We start from the raw sequence: 19735 nt of genomic DNA, 5'->3' as shown, positions 1-19735 counted from the left end.
GCTTTAGTGTGGGGTGCGCTTGGTGGGTGGTTGGTGGGTGGGACTTCAAGGAACGTCTGGGATGGAACGACAAGCCTAAGAGAGAGTTTCACTAACCGATTCACCTTTATAAATTAGGTCTCCGTCTGCTTGGCCATAAAACTATATAGCTATCGACTCACCTAGATAAACTAGGGGGATGCCCTTCCACAACCTCCAGTCTTAATCTTTTTTCAAGAACCCCGCAGTGCGGAGATCGATCATCGCAAAATGGACTTCAATGGCGCCTCAGCGTTCCCGGAGGGCGTCATCTCGTTCCTCGACACGGATCTGTACAAGCTCACGATGCAATGTGCGGCCTTGAAGTACTTTCCAGATGTGCCGGTCACATACGCATTCAAGAACCGGACGCCAGAGAAGAAGTTATCCAGGGCCGCCTTCGACTGGCTTCAAATCCAAATTAACAGTCAGTCGCCTCCCCCTGCCCCCCCAAGAACCGCTGACAGTGACAACTAGAGCTCGGGAACATCTCTCTGTCAGATGACGAGTACAGCTTCCTCAAGTCGACATGTACATACCTGAACGAGCCATATCTTCGCTACCTTCAAGATTTCCGCCTGAACCCGAGGGAGCAGATCAAAGGTACATTCGTCGCGGACGAAGATACTGGCAAGGATAGCGATGTCGGTGAATTCCGGCTCGAGATCAAGGGTCTATGGGTTGAGACCGTATTATACGAGATCCCGTTACTGGCCTTGACCAGCGAAGCCTACTTCCGCTTCGTGGACACGGAGTGGTCCTATGATGGCCAAGAAGAGAAGGCATACGAGAAGGGCATCCGTCTGCTCGAAGGCGGCTGCATCACCTCCGAATTCGGCACCAGGAGGAGACGAGACTACCACACCCAAGCCCTCGTCTTCCGCGGCCTCGTCCGCGCCAACAAAGACGGCATTAAGCGTGGCCTCCCTGGCAAGATCTCCGGGACAAGCAACGTCCACCTCGCCATGCGCTTCGGCATCCCCCCCATCGGCACCGTCGCCCACGAATGGTTCATGGGCGTCGCCGCCATCACCAACAACTACGAGCACGCCACCGAGACCGCGCTCAGCTACTGGATCGGCTGCTTCGGCAAGGGCGTTCTCGGTATAACCCTCACTGACACCTTCGGCACGCCCATCTTCCTCCGCGCATTCAGCAAGCCCATTCCCCGCCTCGCTTCCGCCCTGCACAGCGCTGCCACCACTGCTTCTTCATCAGACGGCGCGACGCACCTCGCTTCCACGGAACCCCCGCTTCATGCACCACCCACCGACACCGCGGATACGGACATGACATACGCCCAGGCCTTCACGGGCGTGCGCCAGGACTCAGGCGACCCCGCGACATTCGTGAAAACCCTGCGCACCTTCTACGATAGCCAAGGAATCACAGAGCAGAAATCCATTGTCTTCTCCGACTCCCTCAACATCGAGCTGTGCCTAAAATACAAAGCGCTCTCCGAGGCCGCGGGCTTCGCGCCCGCCTTCGGCGTGGGAACGTTCCTCACGAACGACTTTGTCAATCTGAAGACGGGGAAGAAGTCCGTGCCGCTGAATATTGTGATTAAACTGTCCAGTGCGGCGGGGAGACCGGCGATCAAGATTAGTGATAATGTGGGGAAGAATACGGGGGATGAGGAGACGGTGGTGGAGGTTAAGAGGAGGTTGGGGTACGTGGAGCAGGAGTGGGAGGGGGTGGATGAGGCGACGAGGTGGGGGACGGAGGATGCTCCTGCTACGCAGTGAGGGGGTGGGTGACTGTTATTGGATATCGGCCATTTTTCTTTAGTTTGCATGATGATATGGGAAGTGATTGGTATAGTTGGCATTGTGTGAGGCGGCTTAGACTCTTTCGGTGCGTGCAGTAGGCGGTTTTCGTGAGATATTTTGAATATTCCGGCTGCCATGGCCTTGAGCGGCTTAGACTCTTTCGGTGCGTGCATTAGGCGGTTTTCGTGAGATATTTTGAATATTCCGGCTGCCATGGCCTTGAAATTTCAACAGAGTGATAATAGTCAGCGTCTAACTAGAAGCACAAAAATAAACTTGCATTCTGGTACGATTACTATCTATCTCGCTTTTTAACTGCCTTGGATGATGACAGCTCGTATGGTCCATACTCGTCCACACCTGACCACGGGGAAATTACCAATAAATCGGGATCAACAACTTATTTCTCCAACTGATCGTCCGAGTCAAATACGCCAGCGGCCACGTCCTCTCGCACATCGAGTGGTGTACAGAGGCGAGTGTCGGTTTGTATCCTCAGACTCGACATATGCTCTTGTTATATGTATAACAGACAGCCCACAAGAGTTCATCAGAACCTGCCAATATCGCGGCCAAAAGCCCAATTAATGAGCCTACCCAACAGTTAGAAACGTCCTCCACACCTGACCACGGGGAACTTACCAATAAATCGGGATCAACAACTTATTTCTCCAACTGATCGTCCGAGTCAAATACGCCCCCCTCCACACCAACCACGCCGCAAACCTGCAATCTCGTCAGCATACACCGATCACACACCCACCCCAGAGTCGAGTAGAATACATACCCCGTAACCTCACTATTCGCCCCCGTCTGCATAATCGCCTTCCAGTTACCCAAATACGTCATAACCCCCAAATTCCTATACGTGAACCCGCCTCCCCTCCCTATATCCCCCGCATTAAGCCGCCGCGCGAGCCAGAGCGCGGATTGGTTCGCTACCTGTGCTGTGGCGGGGAGGGGGCCGGACTGTGGGACCGCGACGTCGCCGAGGGCGAAGACGTTTAGCATTGTTGCTGGTTTGGGTGGGGTGGTGGGGGTGGGGGTGTTGGTTGAGGTGGGTGAGGAGGGGGAGGAGCCGTTGAGCTGGACGCGGAAATGTGAGTCGACTAGCAGACCACCGGATTTGGGATCGCGCGCGAGATGCCAGTTGAGGGTTTCTGGCGCGGGAGAGGGAGAGGAGGAGGATGATGAGGAAGAAGGAGGAGGGGTGATAGAGGCGCTGGGGTAGCTGTGTACATCGTTGAGCGCCTTTTGGATAAAGGGGTTCATCATCAGTCCTGTCGTTGTTAGCTTGTATCCATACCTATAAATCGAGGGGCCCACGCACCAGTAGACCAGACACACATCCCCACCCCCACCTCCCCATCCTCCTCCGTCGTCAACGTAAACCCCGAACTCCCATCCTCCTCCTCCGCACCAGGGAGTCCAGGACGCAAATCCCTGATATGGTGCGAAGTCTTGATCGCAATCCCGTCGCGGCGGAAATGGTTGGTTGCGTAGTCGGCGAGCCGCTTGTCGAACATGGAGAGGATGCTAGGAGCGACGTCGTAGATGCTGATGCGGGCGTGTTGGATGAGGGAGGGGTAGAGTTTGCGGAGGTCGTCGTTGCAGAGGTCGAAGAGCTCAGCGGAGAATTCGACGCCGGTGGCTGGTGAGGGGGTTAGTTGTGATCTAGGGGTTGGAAATGGGGGGACCCACGGCCTCCGCCGACGACGCCAAAGTTTAGGAGTTGCCGCTTCACTTTCTCGGGTGTTGAGGGGAGGGATGCTTCTTCGAAACCTGGGATGGTTAGTATGGCATCAGGGGTCATGTGGTAAATGCATACAATCCAAAATCCTCTTCCTGATCTTCCTCGCATCGCCCACATCCTTCAGGAAGAAGGCATTCTCTCTCACACCCGGCGTCCCGAAAGTCTGCGAGTAACACCCCACCGCAACGACCAACTTATCATAATCCAGGTCGAACCTCTTGCCCTTCTTGGTTCCTGGCGCAGACGCCTCATCCGCCGTCTGAATCGGCGCCGTGGACTGCGTCATCATCGCATTGACCTCGACAGTGATACGCTTGTCGGCGAAGCTGACGTCGTCCGCCCATCCTTGGTAATACTCTGTGTCTGTGACGCGGGCGCGGACGGACTCGATGGCGGTGCGGAACTCGAGGGTGCCGACGGCGGTGGATGCGAGGAGGGGGGTGAAGGCGAAGTAGGGGCGGGGAGAGATAACGACGGGTTGGTACTTTTTCTTGTCTAGCTTGCGGGAGAGGTTGAAGCCGGCCCAGCTGGGGGAGGGGGATTAGTATATACATTGGATGATATCTTGGATTGGGGAGGGTTACCCAGAGCCAAGAATCACGACACGTTCTCTGTCTGTTGCTGGTTAGGGTCTGGTAATTCAACGGGGAGGAATGAAACATACCTCCTTTTTGTCTATCCAATTCAATGGTTGATATACTCCTTCGAAGCTGTTCTTCCAGCCTCGTCACACGAGTGAGTTGAGGCTGGGCTCGTCTGGTAGCAAGGCCAAGCGACGACGTCATGACGGCTCAGATGCTATGATTTTATATCGCAATGAACACTTTCGCATATAGCGGGCAGACACTCTGTATAGTACAAAGACAAGGCCTTTCTTAAAGGAATTAGAAATATATAAGTTTAGTTTCCATATATGCAACTCACTTGTGACCCGTACGTCTTACGAAAAGCAACCGGAGTTAGACGGGACCCCTATGACCTCACCCGGTTTGTTTCCTTCCTGATATCCTCCGGTACTTATTTAAAAAGTAAAAGTTTGTAGTAATTTAGTGCATGTGAGAGGGGAGAATGAATCGAGTCGGAGTCCGTTGTGGCAAAATAACTCATAAAAGAACCCTCCATTCTCGGAGAATTTAAAAAAATTGTCCGACAGGGCCAAAAACGTACCTCGGTCCTCGTCACAGTTCCAAAAACAGCTTTCGGCCAGCCACAGCTTATCTAATCGTAATCGGCAAGGCTGAAACTATCTCCCAAAACATCCCACATGCAAATCCACCCCCCAAGGTGCCGCCCAACACCACTCGGCCGACGAGATATTCATGCTCCCTCGAGCTTCACAGTCATCAACAGAACGCCCATCACCCACAACCATCCCGCAACCATGGCCCCCCTCCGCCGCTACCTCCGCATAACCCCCTCCTCCGTCCTCGAAGTACGCATCTACCCCTCCCCCCCCGGCGCGTGGCTGCTCTCGACGCGCTCGCTGCTCACGCGCGTGCTGGCTGCTGTGCGGCCGCTAATCCTGCCGAAGTTGAGGGAGGAGAATGAGAGGGTGAAGGCGAGGGGGAGGGGGGTTAAGGATGTTGTTTCTGGTGGTATGTGAGGTTTCGTTTCTTTTAATTGAAGGGGGTTGGATGGGGCTAATGGGTGCATTGTAGATGGGTTTGAAGTCTCGGTCTTCCTCACCCAGACGAGTACAAGGCATACGGTTCTCAAGAGACGGAAGATTTTTCGTGAACCAGAACGAAAAGGGGATGATACAAACCCCGATTCCCCCGCGCCCCTCCCGAGAGAGGAGAGCGACGACGTCGTAATCCAAGACGTCCCCCCCGCGCCCTCCACCGCCGAATCCACAAACCACCCCCCGCCAACCCGCCACTCCAAACGCACACGCCCTGCCGAAGACGCAGATACCCTCGTCGTAGCCGACTCCAACGCCTCTGACGCCTCCGCCTCAGACTCCGATGCTGATGCCCCGCCGACCAAGCGTGCACGGTCAGCGGCACCACTGGGGGGAGCGGAGGAAGAGGAGCAGGATGAGAAGAAAATGGCTATGCGGAGTGAGTATGATGGATATGGGATTTATGGAAGGGTGTTGTGTCTGATTGTTACGAAGACGGCGGTTAAGGATGCGGGGGGTGGGAGGGAGGTAATGGAGGAGTGGATTGCTTCGACGCAGAATCCGGCGGGGGAAGCTACTTGAAGATGAGGATATTCCGAGAGTCTGAAAGATCGATATATGGCAGATACGGCGGGTGTTCTCAAGTTGCCTTGCCTGGGAACCGCTGGCGCCTGGACATGCCACAGCATGTGGGCATAACGGTTCTGTGACGAAGGCAGGCTTCCTCCAGGATCGGCAGACATTACTCGGTGGTTGTCCACCTACGAGCGAAGCGAGTAGGTGGCGAAAGCGAGTTGGGTATGCGAAAGCAAGTTTGAGTATGCCACGTCGCCTCATGGATTCACTTCAATACTACCAATTCATGAACAATACTACCAATTCATGAACAATACTACCAATTCATGAACAATACTACCAATATGCCTCCAACCCATGATTCTGAATATAAATCTCGCATTGCAGAAGCCGTGCAGTTCTTTTTAAAGCCTCCACAAGCCCATACAATCTCCTGGGTCGCTACAAAATTCGACATTAAGTACGAAACTCTACGACGAAACCGAGTATTGACTCCTGCACAAGATGCTGCAATTTGCCAATTTGCCAATTTATACATGACCAACTCGAGCGTAGTATTCCTGCAAATCGGAGTACGCTACTACAAGCTGTCGCAGACTTGCGACCAGGCAAAGAGCTGCCCTCTCGACGCTGGCTTCAACAGTTCCTTAAAGCCCACCCTGAATTCCACTCTATTCGTACAAAGGCATTAAATACTCTGCGAAAGCAAGCCCAGAATCGGTCAAATTTCGAGGGCTTCTTTATGAAGTATAATGCGATTATTACAAAATATAATATCAAGCCATGCAATCTCTGGAACTTTGATGAGACAGGTTACATGATTGGATGCTATCGGTCTACAGATGTAATTGTACCAGTCGGAGTACTCTATTCTAAAGAGTTCAATACTAACGTACAAAGTGGATTGTAAATAATCCTGATAATCGACTCTCTGTTACTGTCATCGAAGCTATAAATGCTGAAGGATATGCACTTCCTGAGTGTATCATGGTATGATAATCTTGAGCCTGACACTCTTGTAATCGTTAATGACAGTGGATATACGAATGATGCGGTTGGAATTCAATATCTACACCACTTTATTCAACATTCAGCAGCGTACTCATCATGTAATGAGACTCGACTATTGATAGTTGACGGTCACGATTCACATAAAACTGGGCAGTTTATCACAATAGCAGAAGAATACAATGTTATTCCATGTGCGCTTCCACCTCATACAACACATCTGCTTCAGCCGCTTGATGTTGAAGTTTTCCAACAGTGCCAGCACTTCCATCAAAAGGCTCTTGATAAAGCAGTCCGGAGTTTTGATTACGAGTATAAACTTCCAACATTCCTCTCTGATCTACCGTATATTCGCAACCGGTCATTGACTGTAAAGACCATACAGTCAGGGTGGAGAGAAGCTGGGCTTTGGCAAAGCAGAGCGTAAGCGTGTTGCAGACCGTAAAGCAAATGGTTTGAAGTCGCTTGTAGTGGTCTTACAGTATAAGGCATACAAGAGTAGCGACGACGAAGATGAGAATGAGTCGGTACAAAGTTTAGATGGTGAAAATAGCTCTGTTAATTTTGTATTGTTCAGGTAGTTATCTATCATATATATGTATATCATGCATACCCAAACTCGCTTTCGCATACCCAACTCGCTTTCGCCACCTACTCGCTTCGCTCGTAGGTGGACAAACCACCGAGTAGTGTTCTGCGGGCCGGGTGGTTTTCTTGCGCTCTGCTCTCAGCAGGTGCTCTGCCATCCTATCTGCTTGGTCGGGTGTCCTGGCGAAAGGGCGGCTTCCGCGACAGGACTGTGGCCGGGTTGCTGGGCGCCCTGGGGAGTTTGCTGGAGCCAAGCTGGTCCAGGAGGTTAGGATGGCTTGCGGGTATGCGGTAGAGAGCGTATGACCCCTGAAGAGGGGAGGTTGGATACCTGAGAAAGGGGTAGAGGTTGGTTTGAGCAGGTATACTGGATATAACGGCCGCATTATATTCGTGTGTAACTATGGAAGACAATGCAAGAGCATGAGAGTAATCGTAACCCCAGCTATATACTCGTATCAGCTCCTTACTTTGTTGCCCGAGCATGTAATGAATGACTGGCGACAAACGGGGAATCCCATAGTTAGGGTAGGGTTGAGTCTGTTGATTGGAAATTCCAACCTCCATCAAAAGGACATGTTGGAAGCTCCTCTCAATCCGTTACAACGGCCTCATTACCTTCCCGCTGTCTTCCATCGATATAGTCGAACATCCTTGAGAGACAACGAGACTTCACAGCACAGGCCCCACGACGCGTGCTAATCGTACGTGGACGCTCACGAATCCTCATTTCAAGCAACCCAACACAACCCAATGCGTGGAGAAGCAACCACTAAAGTGCGAGGAGGATGCCTCACCTCCTACCCCACACTCTCAGAGCAGCGCATTGCATCTCAGCCCATCAACTACCGTGCTGCACGGCTCATCACCGCATCCAACAAGCAGCTGCACCGCGCGAGTCATGCACCACGCACTGCCCACTTCTGATCTGGTGATGGATGGACCGATATAGAGGGGTGCATCCAACTCACACCTCCGCAACGGCGACCACTGCCGGGCGCCCCGCCCTTCTGGAAGCCCCCAGAAAAGGGGGAAGAGAAGGGGGAAGAAAAGGGGGAAGAGAAGGGGGGAAGAGAAGGGGGAGGGAAAACCGTGAGCGCGATGTGGGGGGGGTCCACGCCCCACTACCACTACCCCATCACTTTGTTTGCGTAGCGCGCCAGTAATCCGCCTCGGTGCGGGAGATTAGAGAGTGGGTTAGGGACAGGCGGGTGTGTCGGGTGAGTCGGGTGAGTCCGGTGAGTCTGGTGAGCGTCCGGTGAGTCCGGTGAGTCCGGTGAGTCCGGCGAGTCCGATGTCTGGGGGGTCTATTGGAAAGGACGGACAGCCCTGGATGAGACGTGGCCTGTTGTGTGTGGTCTCCTTCATTCGAGATTCGCCTTCGTGTTTGTCCAGGCCGGTCGAGACAAAGGCAGGGCGAGCGCCAGGAGGTACGGGGAGATTGGAGGTGCATAGTAAAGTACAGTAAATTAACCCTAGACCAGCCTCGTCGGCGTCAGGAGGTACGGGGAGATTGGAGGTGCATATGCGTAGTAAATTACAGTAAATTAACCCTAGACCAGCCTCGTCGGCGTCAGGAGGTACGGGGGAGATTGGAGGTGCATATGCATAGTAAATTACAGTAAATTAACCCTAGACCAGCCTCGTCGGCGCCACGACACTGAAAGGAGACTTGAAATTCGCAGCCTCGTCGCCCGGCTGTCGGCCAAACTGTCGGGTCAGCGAACCGTGAGGCGCTGAATCGTAGCGCTGGGGATGAGCGGTGTACATACTCGTACATGGTCATACTGTACATGGTCATAGTCATACTCGTACATAGTCATACTCGTACATAGTCATACTCGTACATAGTCATACTCGTACATAGTCATACTCGTACATAGTCATACTGGTACATAGTCATACTCGTACACACTCATACTCGACGCTCTATCGCCCCGAAAATAGCATCCCCAGCCTCGCATCCAAGGGTGTAATCTACCCTCCCAGCGTGGCAGCGCTGGGGTAAATTGGCACGACGGGGGGGGGAGAACAGAGTTGTATAGCGTGACCCCTTTGTCGGGACTGAGTGAGTTGTGCTAAACAAAACTGCCTGTCGACACAGGCATCGGTCAAGACCGCGCGCCGTCGGTGTAGCAGAACAGAGGACCAGCAGGTGAGATTACAGTGCATGCAAGAACAGCCTGGTCTAGGGAGCTGCACAGCAGCTCCCTAGACCAGGCTGTTCTGTTCTCTTGGAGGCCCGAGGCCACTTGGACGCGCAAACTCGCTCAACCCCGTGCCCGCGTGTGACTCTTCTCTCACCGCACTTTTGGCCTCTGCCTCCTCTCGTCTTCACCCCGTCGCATGCCTGATAATTGTGCGCATGCTAATTGTGCGCATGCTAATTGTGCGCATCCCTGGTAATTGTGCGCATGCTAATTGTGCGCATCCCTGGTAATTGTGCGCATGCTAATTGTGCGCATCCCTGGTAATCGTGCAGCGGGCGGGGTGGGTTTGGGCGGGTGTGCACTGGACAGAGACACTGGATTTTGTCCTTGGCGGGGTTTGCGACAGGTACGCGTGCTTCTGGTGGGGTTTGACATGATATTTCGTCGTGTGAGAAGTCGTGTGAGAACAGGCAAGTATGCGATGCGTGTATTCTGTATTCTGTATTCTGTATTCTGTATTCTGTATTCTGTATTCTGTATTCTGTATTCTGTATTCTGTATTCTGTATTCTGTATTCTGTATTCTGTATTCTGTATTCTGTATTCTGTATTCTGTATTCTGTATTACTGTATCGTATTCTGTATTCTGTATTACTAACCGTATTCTGTATCGTATTCTGTATTCTGTATTACTAACCGTATTCTGTATTCTGTATTCTGTATTACTGTATTACTGTAACGTATTCTGTATTCTGTATTCTGTATTACTGTATCTGTATTACTGTATTACTGTAACTGTAACGTATTCTGTATTACATCCTATAGACGGCGAGAATCGCACTCCAAACACCCCGGTACTCCCTGTCCCTGTCCCTGTCCCTGTCCCTGTCCCTGTAATATCGGCTAAAGGAGGTGGACGAGGCAAAGTACGAAGCCTACTTTGCCAAGTTTAGAGCATGTCAACTACGAAAGTACTCGAGTACTCGTATACCACTACTGCGGCGAACAATGTACTCATCTCCGTCTGTGGGGGCTGTTTGAAGTTTTTTTTTTTCTCGTGGGACGGGATGGGCGGGGGGGGGGGGAGAGGAGGGTGGGGAGAGGAAGGAGGAAGGAGGAAAGAGGAAGGAGGAAAGAGGAAGGGGAAAGAGGAAGAGGAAAGAGGAAGAGGAAAGAGGAAAAGAACGAGGAAAAGAACGAGGAAAAGAACGAGGAAAAGTAACGAGGAACGAGGAAAGAGTGTACGGCATACAGTGCAATAAAGGAGGGGGGGAGGGGAGAGGAGGGGAGTATATCTTGAGACGCACCGCCCTCATATCTGAAAAGACTGACAGTTACGTCACAAAGTGATACATTCCTCAACTACTGCCAGGTACAACGACGCGCAACAAGAGGAGACGGAAAAGCCCAGTGAGACCACCAGAAGTACAAGAAGGGACGCTCCTGCCAGTTTTCTCATATCCAGACATTACACCTCACCTCACCTCACCTCACCTCACCTCACCTCACCTCACCTCACCTCACCTCACCTCACCCTCAACCCACAACAACCGCCATCATTTCCGCCCTCACAATGCCCAGTCACCACCGCCCATCGCAACTCCCGCCCTGCCCAGGTCCCCCACCGAGTCGTCCCCTGCCGCCGCTGCCGAAGTAGTCACCCCACGACTCTCCAACAAAGCACAGCACAGCACAGCACAGCACACAGCGACGCGGACACCAGAGGAGAAGCAGGCAAACGAAGGCGGTTTCTTCAAACTACTATCCTCGACTCGCCCGTGACAAACAAACTTGACATGACAAACACCACTGCCGCCGACAGACCTGGAGACGGACTGGAGACACCGAGACAGACCCCAGACGGACCTGGAGACACCGAGACAGAACCCAGACAGACCCCGAGACAGACCCCGAGACAGACCCCTAGACAGACCCCGAGAGGCAGGACTTGGACGAGGCACAATCTACCTACCAATGACTGACTTGGACGACTTGGGCGACAAGGACGACAAGGCGACAAGGACGACAAGGCAGGGATGCGACGTGGATGCGACGTGGATGCGGCCATGTGATGGCCGCATCCACATCACCCCATCCTTCATCCTTCAACCACCCACGCCCAATACCACACACCCCATCTTCACCCACCATGCACATATCCTTGGCGCGAAACAGCCCCGAAACTACGCCATGGCGGGGAATAGAAGGTGCAATAATAGCTGCCTTACACCGCCCATTCTCACTCTCACTCTCACTCTTCTCACTCTCACTCTAATCTCACTCTACTGGGCCGGCCCAGCCTTGCGCCGTGAAGCAGTCGCACTTACGCACACCGCCGCCGGCTTGAATAAAGCAAACCAACCCAACAATATATTTTCGTCTCTTATTTACTTACCGCTGGATGAGTTGGGCGGGGATTTATATGTATCAACAAAACGCGGTTTATTTATCCATATTTTTAATGTTTTCCTTACCACCGCACGCCACGATGAGCGGTCGGCGCGAACGCGATGAGCAGTTTTTTTTTTTTTTTTTTTTTTTTTTTCTCTTGAAACGGGATGGGATTTTACTTGGGCTGGGCGTGGGGAGATGGTTATCCGGAATAACCATGACTAATCATGATTATAATCACGATTATAACCCTATACCTTATTAGGCCTACCTAATTAGGGGTGGTTTTACATAGGCGATAAGATAAGATAAGATAATGGAGAAGATAAGATAAGATCAGGGAAAATGAAATGTTTCTAGAGAATTCTACAAACTTCTACTTGACTAAACTTTCATAAACAACAATATATGACATTATAAAATGCCAAGCCTAAATGATTAGCTGTTAATTGGCTTAATTTAGGATTGGCTAAGAACCTACCTATTACCACCCTAGGTTTAGCGTGTAGAGTTCTCCTTTACAGTACACTTACTACCCTAGGCTTAGTATGTAGGGTTTTCCTTTACGGTTGTTTATTACATTAGTAAACCCTAAGCTCCCTGTCTATAATCCATAACCGATTTCCTTTCTACCTATATACTATTCCATAGCCTATAGTCTATAGTTGCTAATGCTAAGGGTCTAATTGTCATACTGACAGTCGTTGCTGTTACGATATCAAGTGCGCCTTGCAGCTCGAGTGGGGGTTCAGGGGTGTGGGGAGCTTTCCGGGGTTGGAGCGAAGTTTTCAGTTGTGGAGTGAATTCTCAGAACTGGTCTCGCTAAAGAGAATTCACTCCACAACAACATAGCTGTATATAGATTGAGCCACTGCTCGAGTGCTCCTCTTCTCTTTCCTTTCTTCTCTAGATTGAGTTTAATTCATAATACCCAACTGGCGCCCTATGCCTTGGTGAACCGTGACAAATTATACGGTCCATCCCGTGCCGTTAGGCCCTAAAATTACATATCCTCAGGATAACCAGGGTTAGCACAAATAATCACGATAATCATGACTATTTGACTACAGTATAACCTCCTTAGTGCGATATTTGATAGTCCAATATCCTCAGTAGTGCAGTTTTGTTTCTGGAACCAATTCAAATACAATACAAAATACGATATTCATGTCTTTACTGTAATGGTGGGTGCACCAGATGTCAGAATCTAGCCACCCAAGGAAGGGGATGATTTTACTAAGACAACACACTGTCTTAGGAAACAGAGCCAAAGGGTTGTAGCTTAGACTATTCCACAATGCAGCAATCAAATGTATGATGTGGAGTGGTTTAGACAAGTTGTAACAAATGTTGAGTCTGAGAACTCAGGGATAAGTCAGAGGTTAGCACCTCATTGACTTTTCAGAAACAAGGAGTAACAAGATCAATGTAAGGATGCCTTCTCGTCTCTCATTCTAGGGAGTAGACTCTGGGTAGCTGCGGGGTCACGTGTGATCATTTGGGTGGGCTAACCAAGTCGGAACCGAGTCAGATGGGTTTCGGGTACTTGAGACAATCGACTCACGGGGTTCCCCCATCATCTTTTTTGTATCCTTCATAGTAGACCTATAGGATAGCATCCGTTTAGCCTCCGACTCGCACTCTCATATGCTATTACTGTGAGCTGGGTGCCCTGTGTCCTTACAATCAATGCTTGGAAGCTTGGAGAAGACATAGAAGTATGTGATAGTCGATTTACTGTATTGTCTGCTTGCTGTAATGGTGGGTGCACCAGATGTGAGAATCTAGCCACCCAAGGAAGGGATGAATTTACTAAGACAACACACTGTCTTAGGAAAAAGAGCCAAAGGGTCGTAGCTTAGACTATTCCACAACGCAGCAATCAGGTGTGTGATGTAGTGAAGTGGTTCAGACAAGTTGCAACAAATGTTGAGTCTGGGAACTCAGGGGTAAGTCAGAGGTTAACACCTCACTGACTTTTCAGAAACAAGGAGTAACAAGATGAATGCTTGGAAGCTTGGAAAAGACGTGGAAGTATGTGATAGTCGATTTACTGTATTGTCTGCTTGCCCTTTCTTAAGGAAAGGGCAATCCTATTTATGCTAAAGGAGTGTAGTTCTCTCATTTTCCAAGACTTTCCATGACTTACCAGGCTTGGTAACTGTAGTCGACGTAAGAGAATCCCATAGAACCATCTCTTAGGTTCGTAGCCTATAGGAAGTAAAAGGAGGTCCAAGGTCAGAGTACCCCTATAGACAAATTATGTCATAACTTAACCAATCTTGTGGGTAACTAAAGAGCGATGACATGTAATGAATCATAGAGGTTCGTAGGAGCTTTTAGAGCTATCGTTCATGCTCCTAGGCCTCTAGTTGGTAGATAAGCCAAAATATGTATAGTGACTTGTAGGTTTGAGGAGGAGATTTCCAAGTTTTCTCTTGAGTTTGATAGCAAACTGAGTGCAATGAATGTCAGTATGACACTTGCCCTTTCTTAAGGAAAGGGCAATCCTATTTATGCTAAAGGAGTGTAGTTCTCTCATTTTCCAAGACTTTCCATGACTAACCAGGCTTGGTAACTGTAGTCAATGTAAGAGAATCCCATAGAACCATCTCTTAGGTTCTAGAGCTATCGTTCATGTTCCTAGGCCTCTAGTTGGTAGAGATATGTTATGTGTAGTTTTAGCCCAGTAACTAAGGAGCGATGACGTGTAATGAATCATCGAGGGTTGTAGAGATATGCTATGTGGTAGTATTGGCCCAGTAACTAAGGAGCGATGACGTGTAATGAATCATAGAGGGTTGTAGCAATCGTTGAGTAGTATTGCTCTTATTGTTGGTGTGATAAGCCAAGATATGTATAGTGACTTGTAGGTTTTGAGGAGGAGATTTCTAAGTTTGCTCTTGAGTTTGATAGCAAACTGAGTGCAACGAATGTCAGTATGACACTACACTAGCTGATTCCCCTGCTCTATATCAAGGAGATGACTTAGCAGAGCTGTCTAGCACTAACTATAGAGACTACTCTCTACATCGTCTATGCTAGACTAGCCTACGTAGGCTGCTAGGTCAGTCTCTGTCACGTCTTTAGATACTCTAAGGCCTAGCTTAGCACTGTGTTTAATGACACAGTGCTATTCCTCATAGCCTAATTTAGGCTGACTCTCTAGTGGCACTACTGTCACGGTTCACCAAGGCATAGGGCGCCAGTTGGGTATTATGAATTAAACTCAATCTAGAGAAGTAAGGAAAGAGAAGAGGAGCACTCGAGCAGTGGCTCAATCTATATACAGCTATGTTGTTGTGGAGTGAATTCTCTTTAGCGAGACCAGTTCTGAGAATTCACTCCACAACTGAAAACTTCGCTCCAACCCCGGAAAGCTCCCCACACCCTGAACCCCTACTTGAGCTGCAAGGCGCACTTGATATCGTAACAACTACTAGCTAACATACCATTAGCTAGTAGAGTTTGCCACTAGGGTTAAGAGAGTCTATGGGGTTAGGGGGGTCTAGGGCTTTGTAGATGGCACTTTCTGTCCACATTGCTAGCCTAGTTAATGACTAGGCTATGTGGCGTAAGTCTAGCTGTGATGTAGCTATCTATAAGGTAAGTCCCCCCTTCCCCCCTCTTATAACCAGTGCTAACCTCTTAACAGATGATAGAGGGTTACGAGACTCTCTATGTCTTTGGTGACCTAGCTCTAATGCTGACTTCTAAATGATAGAAGACATAGGGGTTTCTTTGTAGAGGCTGAGCTTTGCTCAGCCTCTACGGACAGATCACCGAGCCTGCCTGGAGTCATTTTCGCCAGAGTTCCCACTGTTTTGCTTCAGGACGCGGCCGTCACAGCTATCGATCTGGAAGATTGGCAAACATGGGATGATTACGCCATCCAGCAACCTCATACGTAATGACAAAAGTGAGCGAAGCAGTTGGGCGACTCCACGGGTGTTCTGTAGGCTGGATTCCAGGCGGTAGCCATAGCGCGTGAGTATATATAGGACGGGTGTCCCTCAGCAGATTGCGAGTTCATAGATCTCCTCCAATATCAAAGTTCAAGATGACTTCTATTCACTGGGACAGCCAACAGTTTGTGGCTATACTGCCTTCAACATTTTGGCCACCTTCGCATCCACAACCAGGTGTTGGTTCGACTCACTTTCCACCGTCTACAGCCAGTGCCAATTTTGAAGGGGTCAAGAGGACAATTACGCACGACGCAGCCCAGATGCACATGTCATCCAGTTCGGACCACGCAGAGCTGCCTCTTAATTAACGTCAACACTTGAAATGGGGTACAAGCCAGGGTGAGTAGCCAGAAGCCTCCAGTAATTGCAAAGCGCGTTACTCATATGTGTCCGTATTTCTTTATGATGGCAACAGCTGACCAAATGCAGAAACCACGCAGTCTATTCGATACAGTGGAGATGCAGACATCAGCGATGCAGAGACGGAGTTTCCTTCTATCGAAGAACTCCTATTACCAGATATAAATGGCAGCCTTAGCAGCGTCCACGGAAACGTGACAGGTTCGGATAAACTGAAATGGGGTACAAGCCAGGGTGAGTAGCCAGAAGCCTCCAGTAATTGCAAAGCGCGTTGCTCATATCTTTCAGATGAACCTATCCTCCTGGACAGTGATGTGGGCGACAATGGAGTGCTGGACGATGTTGAGAGGGAGATCCTAGTAGATTTCTCCAGTTCTCAAGCTGCACTAAGTGATGTGATGATACAGACAACTACGACAAAGGTGAATGACATGCTGTTGCTTGCCTCTCAAAATATGAGCAAGCTTACGGATTGTCTCTCAGGTTTGGGCAGTGCTCAAGAAACCACTAACGTAAGTCGTGGCGTACTGGTGGTAATGGCATACTGGTGGTAGTGGGGTTGGAACATCGTGAACAACAACAAAAATAAAATTATATATACTCTAATCCTCAATTAAAATACAATTAGATACTTCTCCTAAGTCCTCTTCAATAGATTCTTCATCTCCTTGCTCAATTATAGCCTTGTTTGTAGTTCTACTACCTGTTGCTGTTGACTTCCGTCGAGTAGCCTCCTCTGCTTCAATGACCTGTAGCTGCAATTCCCTTGTAGAAATATGAAAATGACCCTTTAAAATTGCTCGCTTGCCTTTTTGCTGTACTCTCCGAGCTTGAACAATTGATCGTAGATTGTCAGTATCACGTTGTTGTAGAAAATTGCGTGTATTTAGTCACTGTGTTGCATCTGCTAACTTTTGAATGTATCGCTTTGTAGGTGTGTTTAACACTGTACGGGCTTCAAGAATAGTAGAGAGTACTGTATTGTAATGGTGGGTGCACCAGATGTGAGAATCTAGCCACCCAAGGAAGGGATGAATTTACTAAGACAACACACTGTCTTAGGAAACAGAGCCAAAGGGTTGTAGCTTAGACTATTCCACAACGCAGCAATCAGGTGTATGATGTGGTGAAGTGGTTTAGACAAGTTGCAACAAATGTTGAGTCTGAGAACTCAGGGGTAAGTCAGAGGTTAACACCTCACTGACTTTTCAGAAACAAGGAGTAACAAGATGAATGCTTGGAAGCTTGTAAAAGACGTAGAAGTATGTGCTAGTCGATTTACTGTATTGCCTGCTTGCCCTTTCTTAAGGAAAGGGCAATCCTATTTATGCCAAAGGAGTGTAGTTCTCTCATTTTCCAAGACTTTCCATGACTAACCAGGCTTAGTAAATGTATTAGAAATCAAGTGCGACCCACAACTAGCTTGCTAATCATGTAGTGAACGTAAGAGAATCCCATAGAACCATCTCTTGGGTTCCTAGCCTATAGGAAGTGAAAAGGAGGTCCAAGGTCAGAGTACCTATAGACAAATTATGTCATAACTTAACCAATCTTGTGGGTAACTAAGGAGCGATGACGTGTAATGAATCATAGAGGGTTGTAGAAGCTTCTAGAGCTATCGTTCATGTTCCTAGGCCTCTAGTTGGTAGAGATATGCCATGTGGTAGTATTGGCCCACCCCCTTAAGGAGGAGATTTTCAGTGAGGCCTCCATTCATACGACGACGGATAGATTGTTCTGGGAGGTCAAGTGCTTTGGCAGCTGCATACACTGACTTTATATTGTTTGGAATGAATAGCTAATATAGCTTGATCTATTGCAATATTACACTCTTGAGCTTCTACGCTCTTTCGATGTACCATAATGGAGTTGGGTAGGTAAGATGGTAAGTTTGATGGGGTGGTTCTAACCTCACTACCGCCAGTATGCCATTACCGCCAGTATGCCACGACTTACGTTATCGCTGCCACCGAAGGAATCCCAACAAATAACAGCAAGATCAATAAATATCAGCCAAAATTAAGAAGGGATAGCAATGATTACATGTCCGCAGAGAATGACCATGTGGACAAGGTTGTACTAAGTCTTGGGATGGCGTGCAGCGACGATCGAGATGGAGGCACAGATGATAGTGATGGCGAAGACTGTGCCAATGACAGCTCCAGTTTTGATATTGAGCACCCACAGCGTTTAAAACGGCAGAGGAGGACAAAGAGCACAGATAGCTCTGCACAAACAAACTTCAGCAATTTGAAAGACGTTACTTTGCTGACCAATTTCGCTGATGTGTCGAGTCAGGGGAAAACATTGGCCTCTCCCGATTCTCCTACAACGAGGCAATATATTAATGGTGGAGGTCTCGGTGATGATAGCGACACCGCTGGTTCTGAGATACAGGAGCGGAGACCAAAACTGTTATGATATCAAGTGCGCCTTGCAGCTCGAGTGGGGGTTCAGGGGTGTGGGGAGCTTTCTGGGGTTGGAGCGAAGTTTTCAGTTGTGGAGTGAATTCTCAGAACTGGTCTCTCTGACTTATCCCTGAGTTCTCAGACTCAACATTTGTACAACTTGTCTAAACCACTCCACTACATCATACACTTCATTGCTGCATTGTGGAATAGTCTAAGCTACAACCCTTTGGCTCTGTTTCCTAAGACAGTTGTCATACTGACATTCGTTGCACTCAGTTTGCTATCAAACTCAAGAGCAAACTTAGAAATCTCCTCCTCAAACCTACAAGTCACCATACATATCTTGGCTTATCACACCAACAACAGAAGCAATACTACTCAACGATTGCTGCAAACTCTTCTACTACATCTGTTTATGCTACATACATTACGGCATATCATTTGGACACTCATTGAACAAGTTATTAAGAAAATCTCCTCCTTAAGGGGGTGGGCCAATACTACCACATGGCATATCTCTACCAACTAGAGGCCTAGGAACATGAACGATAGCTCTAAAAGCTTCTACAACCTTCTATGATTCATTACACGTCATCGCTCCTTAGTTACCCACAAGATTGGTTAAGTTATGACATAATTTGTCTATAGGTACTCTGACCTTGGACCTCCTTTTCACTTCCTATAGGCTAGGAACCCAAGAGATGGTTCTATGGGATTCTCTTACGTTCACTACATAATTAGCAAGCTAGTTGTGGGTCGCACTTGATTTCTAATACATTTACCAAGCCTGGTTAGTCATGGAAAGTCTTGGAAAATGAGAGAACTACACTCCTTTGGCATAAATAGGATTGCCCTTTCCTTAAGAAGGGCAAGCAGACAATACAGTAAATTGACTAGCACATACTTCTACGTCTTTTACAAGCTTCCAAGCATTTATCTTGTTATTCTTTGTTTCTGAAAAGTCAGTGAGGTGCTAACCTCTGACTTACCCCTGAGTTCTCAGACTCAACATTTGTTACAACTTGTCTAAACCACTTCACTACATAATACACCTGATTGCTGCGTTGTGGAATAGTCTAAGCTACAACCTTTTGGCTCTGTTTCCTAAGACAGTGTGTTGTCT

The 19735-nt window shown here is 48.9% G+C and overlaps 6 protein-coding genes across 6 annotated transcripts; 5 read left to right on the top strand and 1 right to left on the bottom strand.

The window, feature by feature from the left end:
• Window positions 1-62: 62 nt before the first annotated feature.
• Window positions 63-2041, top strand: NPT1 (nicotinate phosphoribosyltransferase). The gene is made up of 2 exons (XM_024467043.1): window positions 63-445; window positions 496-2041. The coding sequence occupies exons 1-2, from the start codon at window positions 250-252 to the stop codon at window positions 1761-1763; spliced, it is 1464 nt and encodes a 487-aa protein (XP_024325943.1). The 5' UTR covers window positions 63-249; the 3' UTR covers window positions 1764-2041.
• VC83_03394 (uncharacterized protein) lies at window positions 2042-4683 on the bottom strand. Its single transcript, XM_024467042.1, has 9 exons — window positions 4465-4683; window positions 4205-4414; window positions 4125-4155; window positions 3616-4067; window positions 3489-3569; window positions 3118-3438; window positions 2575-3067; window positions 2430-2513; window positions 2042-2380 (listed from the first exon to the last, which is right to left on the bottom strand). Exons 2-9 carry the CDS (start codon window positions 4323-4325, stop codon window positions 2338-2340), a joined length of 1626 nt encoding a protein of 541 aa, XP_024325942.1. The 5' UTR covers window positions 4326-4414; window positions 4465-4683; the 3' UTR covers window positions 2042-2337.
• On the top strand, window positions 4684-6071 carry VC83_03393 (uncharacterized protein). Its single transcript, XM_024467041.1, has 3 exons — window positions 4684-4972; window positions 5072-5135; window positions 5199-6071. Exons 1-3 carry the CDS (start codon window positions 4805-4807, stop codon window positions 5741-5743), a joined length of 777 nt encoding a protein of 258 aa, XP_024325941.1. The 5' UTR covers window positions 4684-4804; the 3' UTR covers window positions 5744-6071.
• Window positions 6072-6160: 89 nt separating this feature from the next.
• On the top strand, window positions 6161-7330 carry VC83_09617 (uncharacterized protein). The gene is made up of 2 exons (XM_024473030.1): window positions 6161-6581; window positions 6638-7330. Exon 2 carries the CDS (start codon window positions 6693-6695, stop codon window positions 7170-7172), a length of 480 nt encoding a protein of 159 aa, XP_024328798.1. The 5' UTR covers window positions 6161-6581; window positions 6638-6692; the 3' UTR covers window positions 7173-7330.
• Window positions 7331-11456: 4126 nt separating this feature from the next.
• VC83_03392 (uncharacterized protein) lies at window positions 11457-11996 on the top strand (the record flags this gene model as incomplete). The annotated part of the gene is made up of 1 exon (XM_024467040.1): window positions 11457-11996. The coding sequence occupies one exon, from the start codon at window positions 11457-11459 to the stop codon at window positions 11994-11996; it is 540 nt and encodes a 179-aa protein (XP_024325940.1).
• A 3937-nt stretch (window positions 11997-15933) lies between these two features.
• On the top strand, window positions 15934-18622 carry VC83_03391 (uncharacterized protein; the record flags this gene model as incomplete). Its single annotated transcript, XM_024467039.1, has 4 exons — window positions 15934-16117; window positions 16271-16435; window positions 16490-16713; window positions 18143-18622. 4 exons carry the CDS (start codon window positions 15934-15936, stop codon window positions 18620-18622), a joined length of 1053 nt encoding a protein of 350 aa, XP_024325939.1.
• Between the last annotated feature and the right edge of the window lie 1113 nt (window positions 18623-19735).

The sequence above is a fragment of the Pseudogymnoascus destructans genome, assembly GCF_001641265.1.
Source record: "Pseudogymnoascus destructans isolate 20631-21 unplaced genomic scaffold scaffold_6, whole genome shotgun sequence".
Classification (NCBI taxonomy): Eukaryota; Fungi; Ascomycota; class Leotiomycetes; order Thelebolales; family Thelebolaceae; genus Pseudogymnoascus; species Pseudogymnoascus destructans.
Note: the sequence above shows the minus strand (reverse complement) of the source record. Positions and strands in the feature narration are given on the sequence as shown.

Bases quoted from the DNA above. Each gene is read 5' to 3' on its own strand.
- NPT1 (XM_024467043.1), top strand. From the start codon at position 250: ATGGACTTCAATGGCGCCTCAGCGTTCCCGGAGGGCGTCATCTCGTTC. The intron at 446-495 runs GTCAGTCGCCTC...AGTGACAACTAG, and splicing joins GCTTCAAATCCAAATTAACA to AGCTCGGGAACATCTCTCTG.
- VC83_03393 (XM_024467041.1), top strand. From the start codon at position 4,805: ATGCAAATCCACCCCCCAAGGTGCCGCCCAACACCACTCGGCCGACGA. The intron at 4,973-5,071 runs GTACGCATCTAC...ATCCTGCCGAAG, and splicing joins CCCCCTCCTCCGTCCTCGAA to TTGAGGGAGGAGAATGAGAG. The intron at 5,136-5,198 runs GTATGTGAGGTT...GGTGCATTGTAG, and splicing joins TAAGGATGTTGTTTCTGGTG to ATGGGTTTGAAGTCTCGGTC.
- VC83_09617 (XM_024473030.1), top strand. From the start codon at position 6,693: ATGCTGAAGGATATGCACTTCCTGAGTGTATCATGGTATGATAATCTT.
- VC83_03394 (XM_024467042.1), bottom strand. From the start codon at position 4,325: ATGACGTCGTCGCTTGGCCTTGCTACCAGACGAGCCCAGCCTCAACTC. The intron at 4,156-4,204 runs GTATGTTTCATT...AACCAGCAACAG, and splicing joins ATTGGATAGACAAAAAGGAG to ACAGAGAACGTGTCGTGATT. The intron at 3,570-3,615 runs GTATGCATTTAC...TAACCATCCCAG, and splicing joins CAGGAAGAGGATTTTGGATT to GTTTCGAAGAAGCATCCCTC.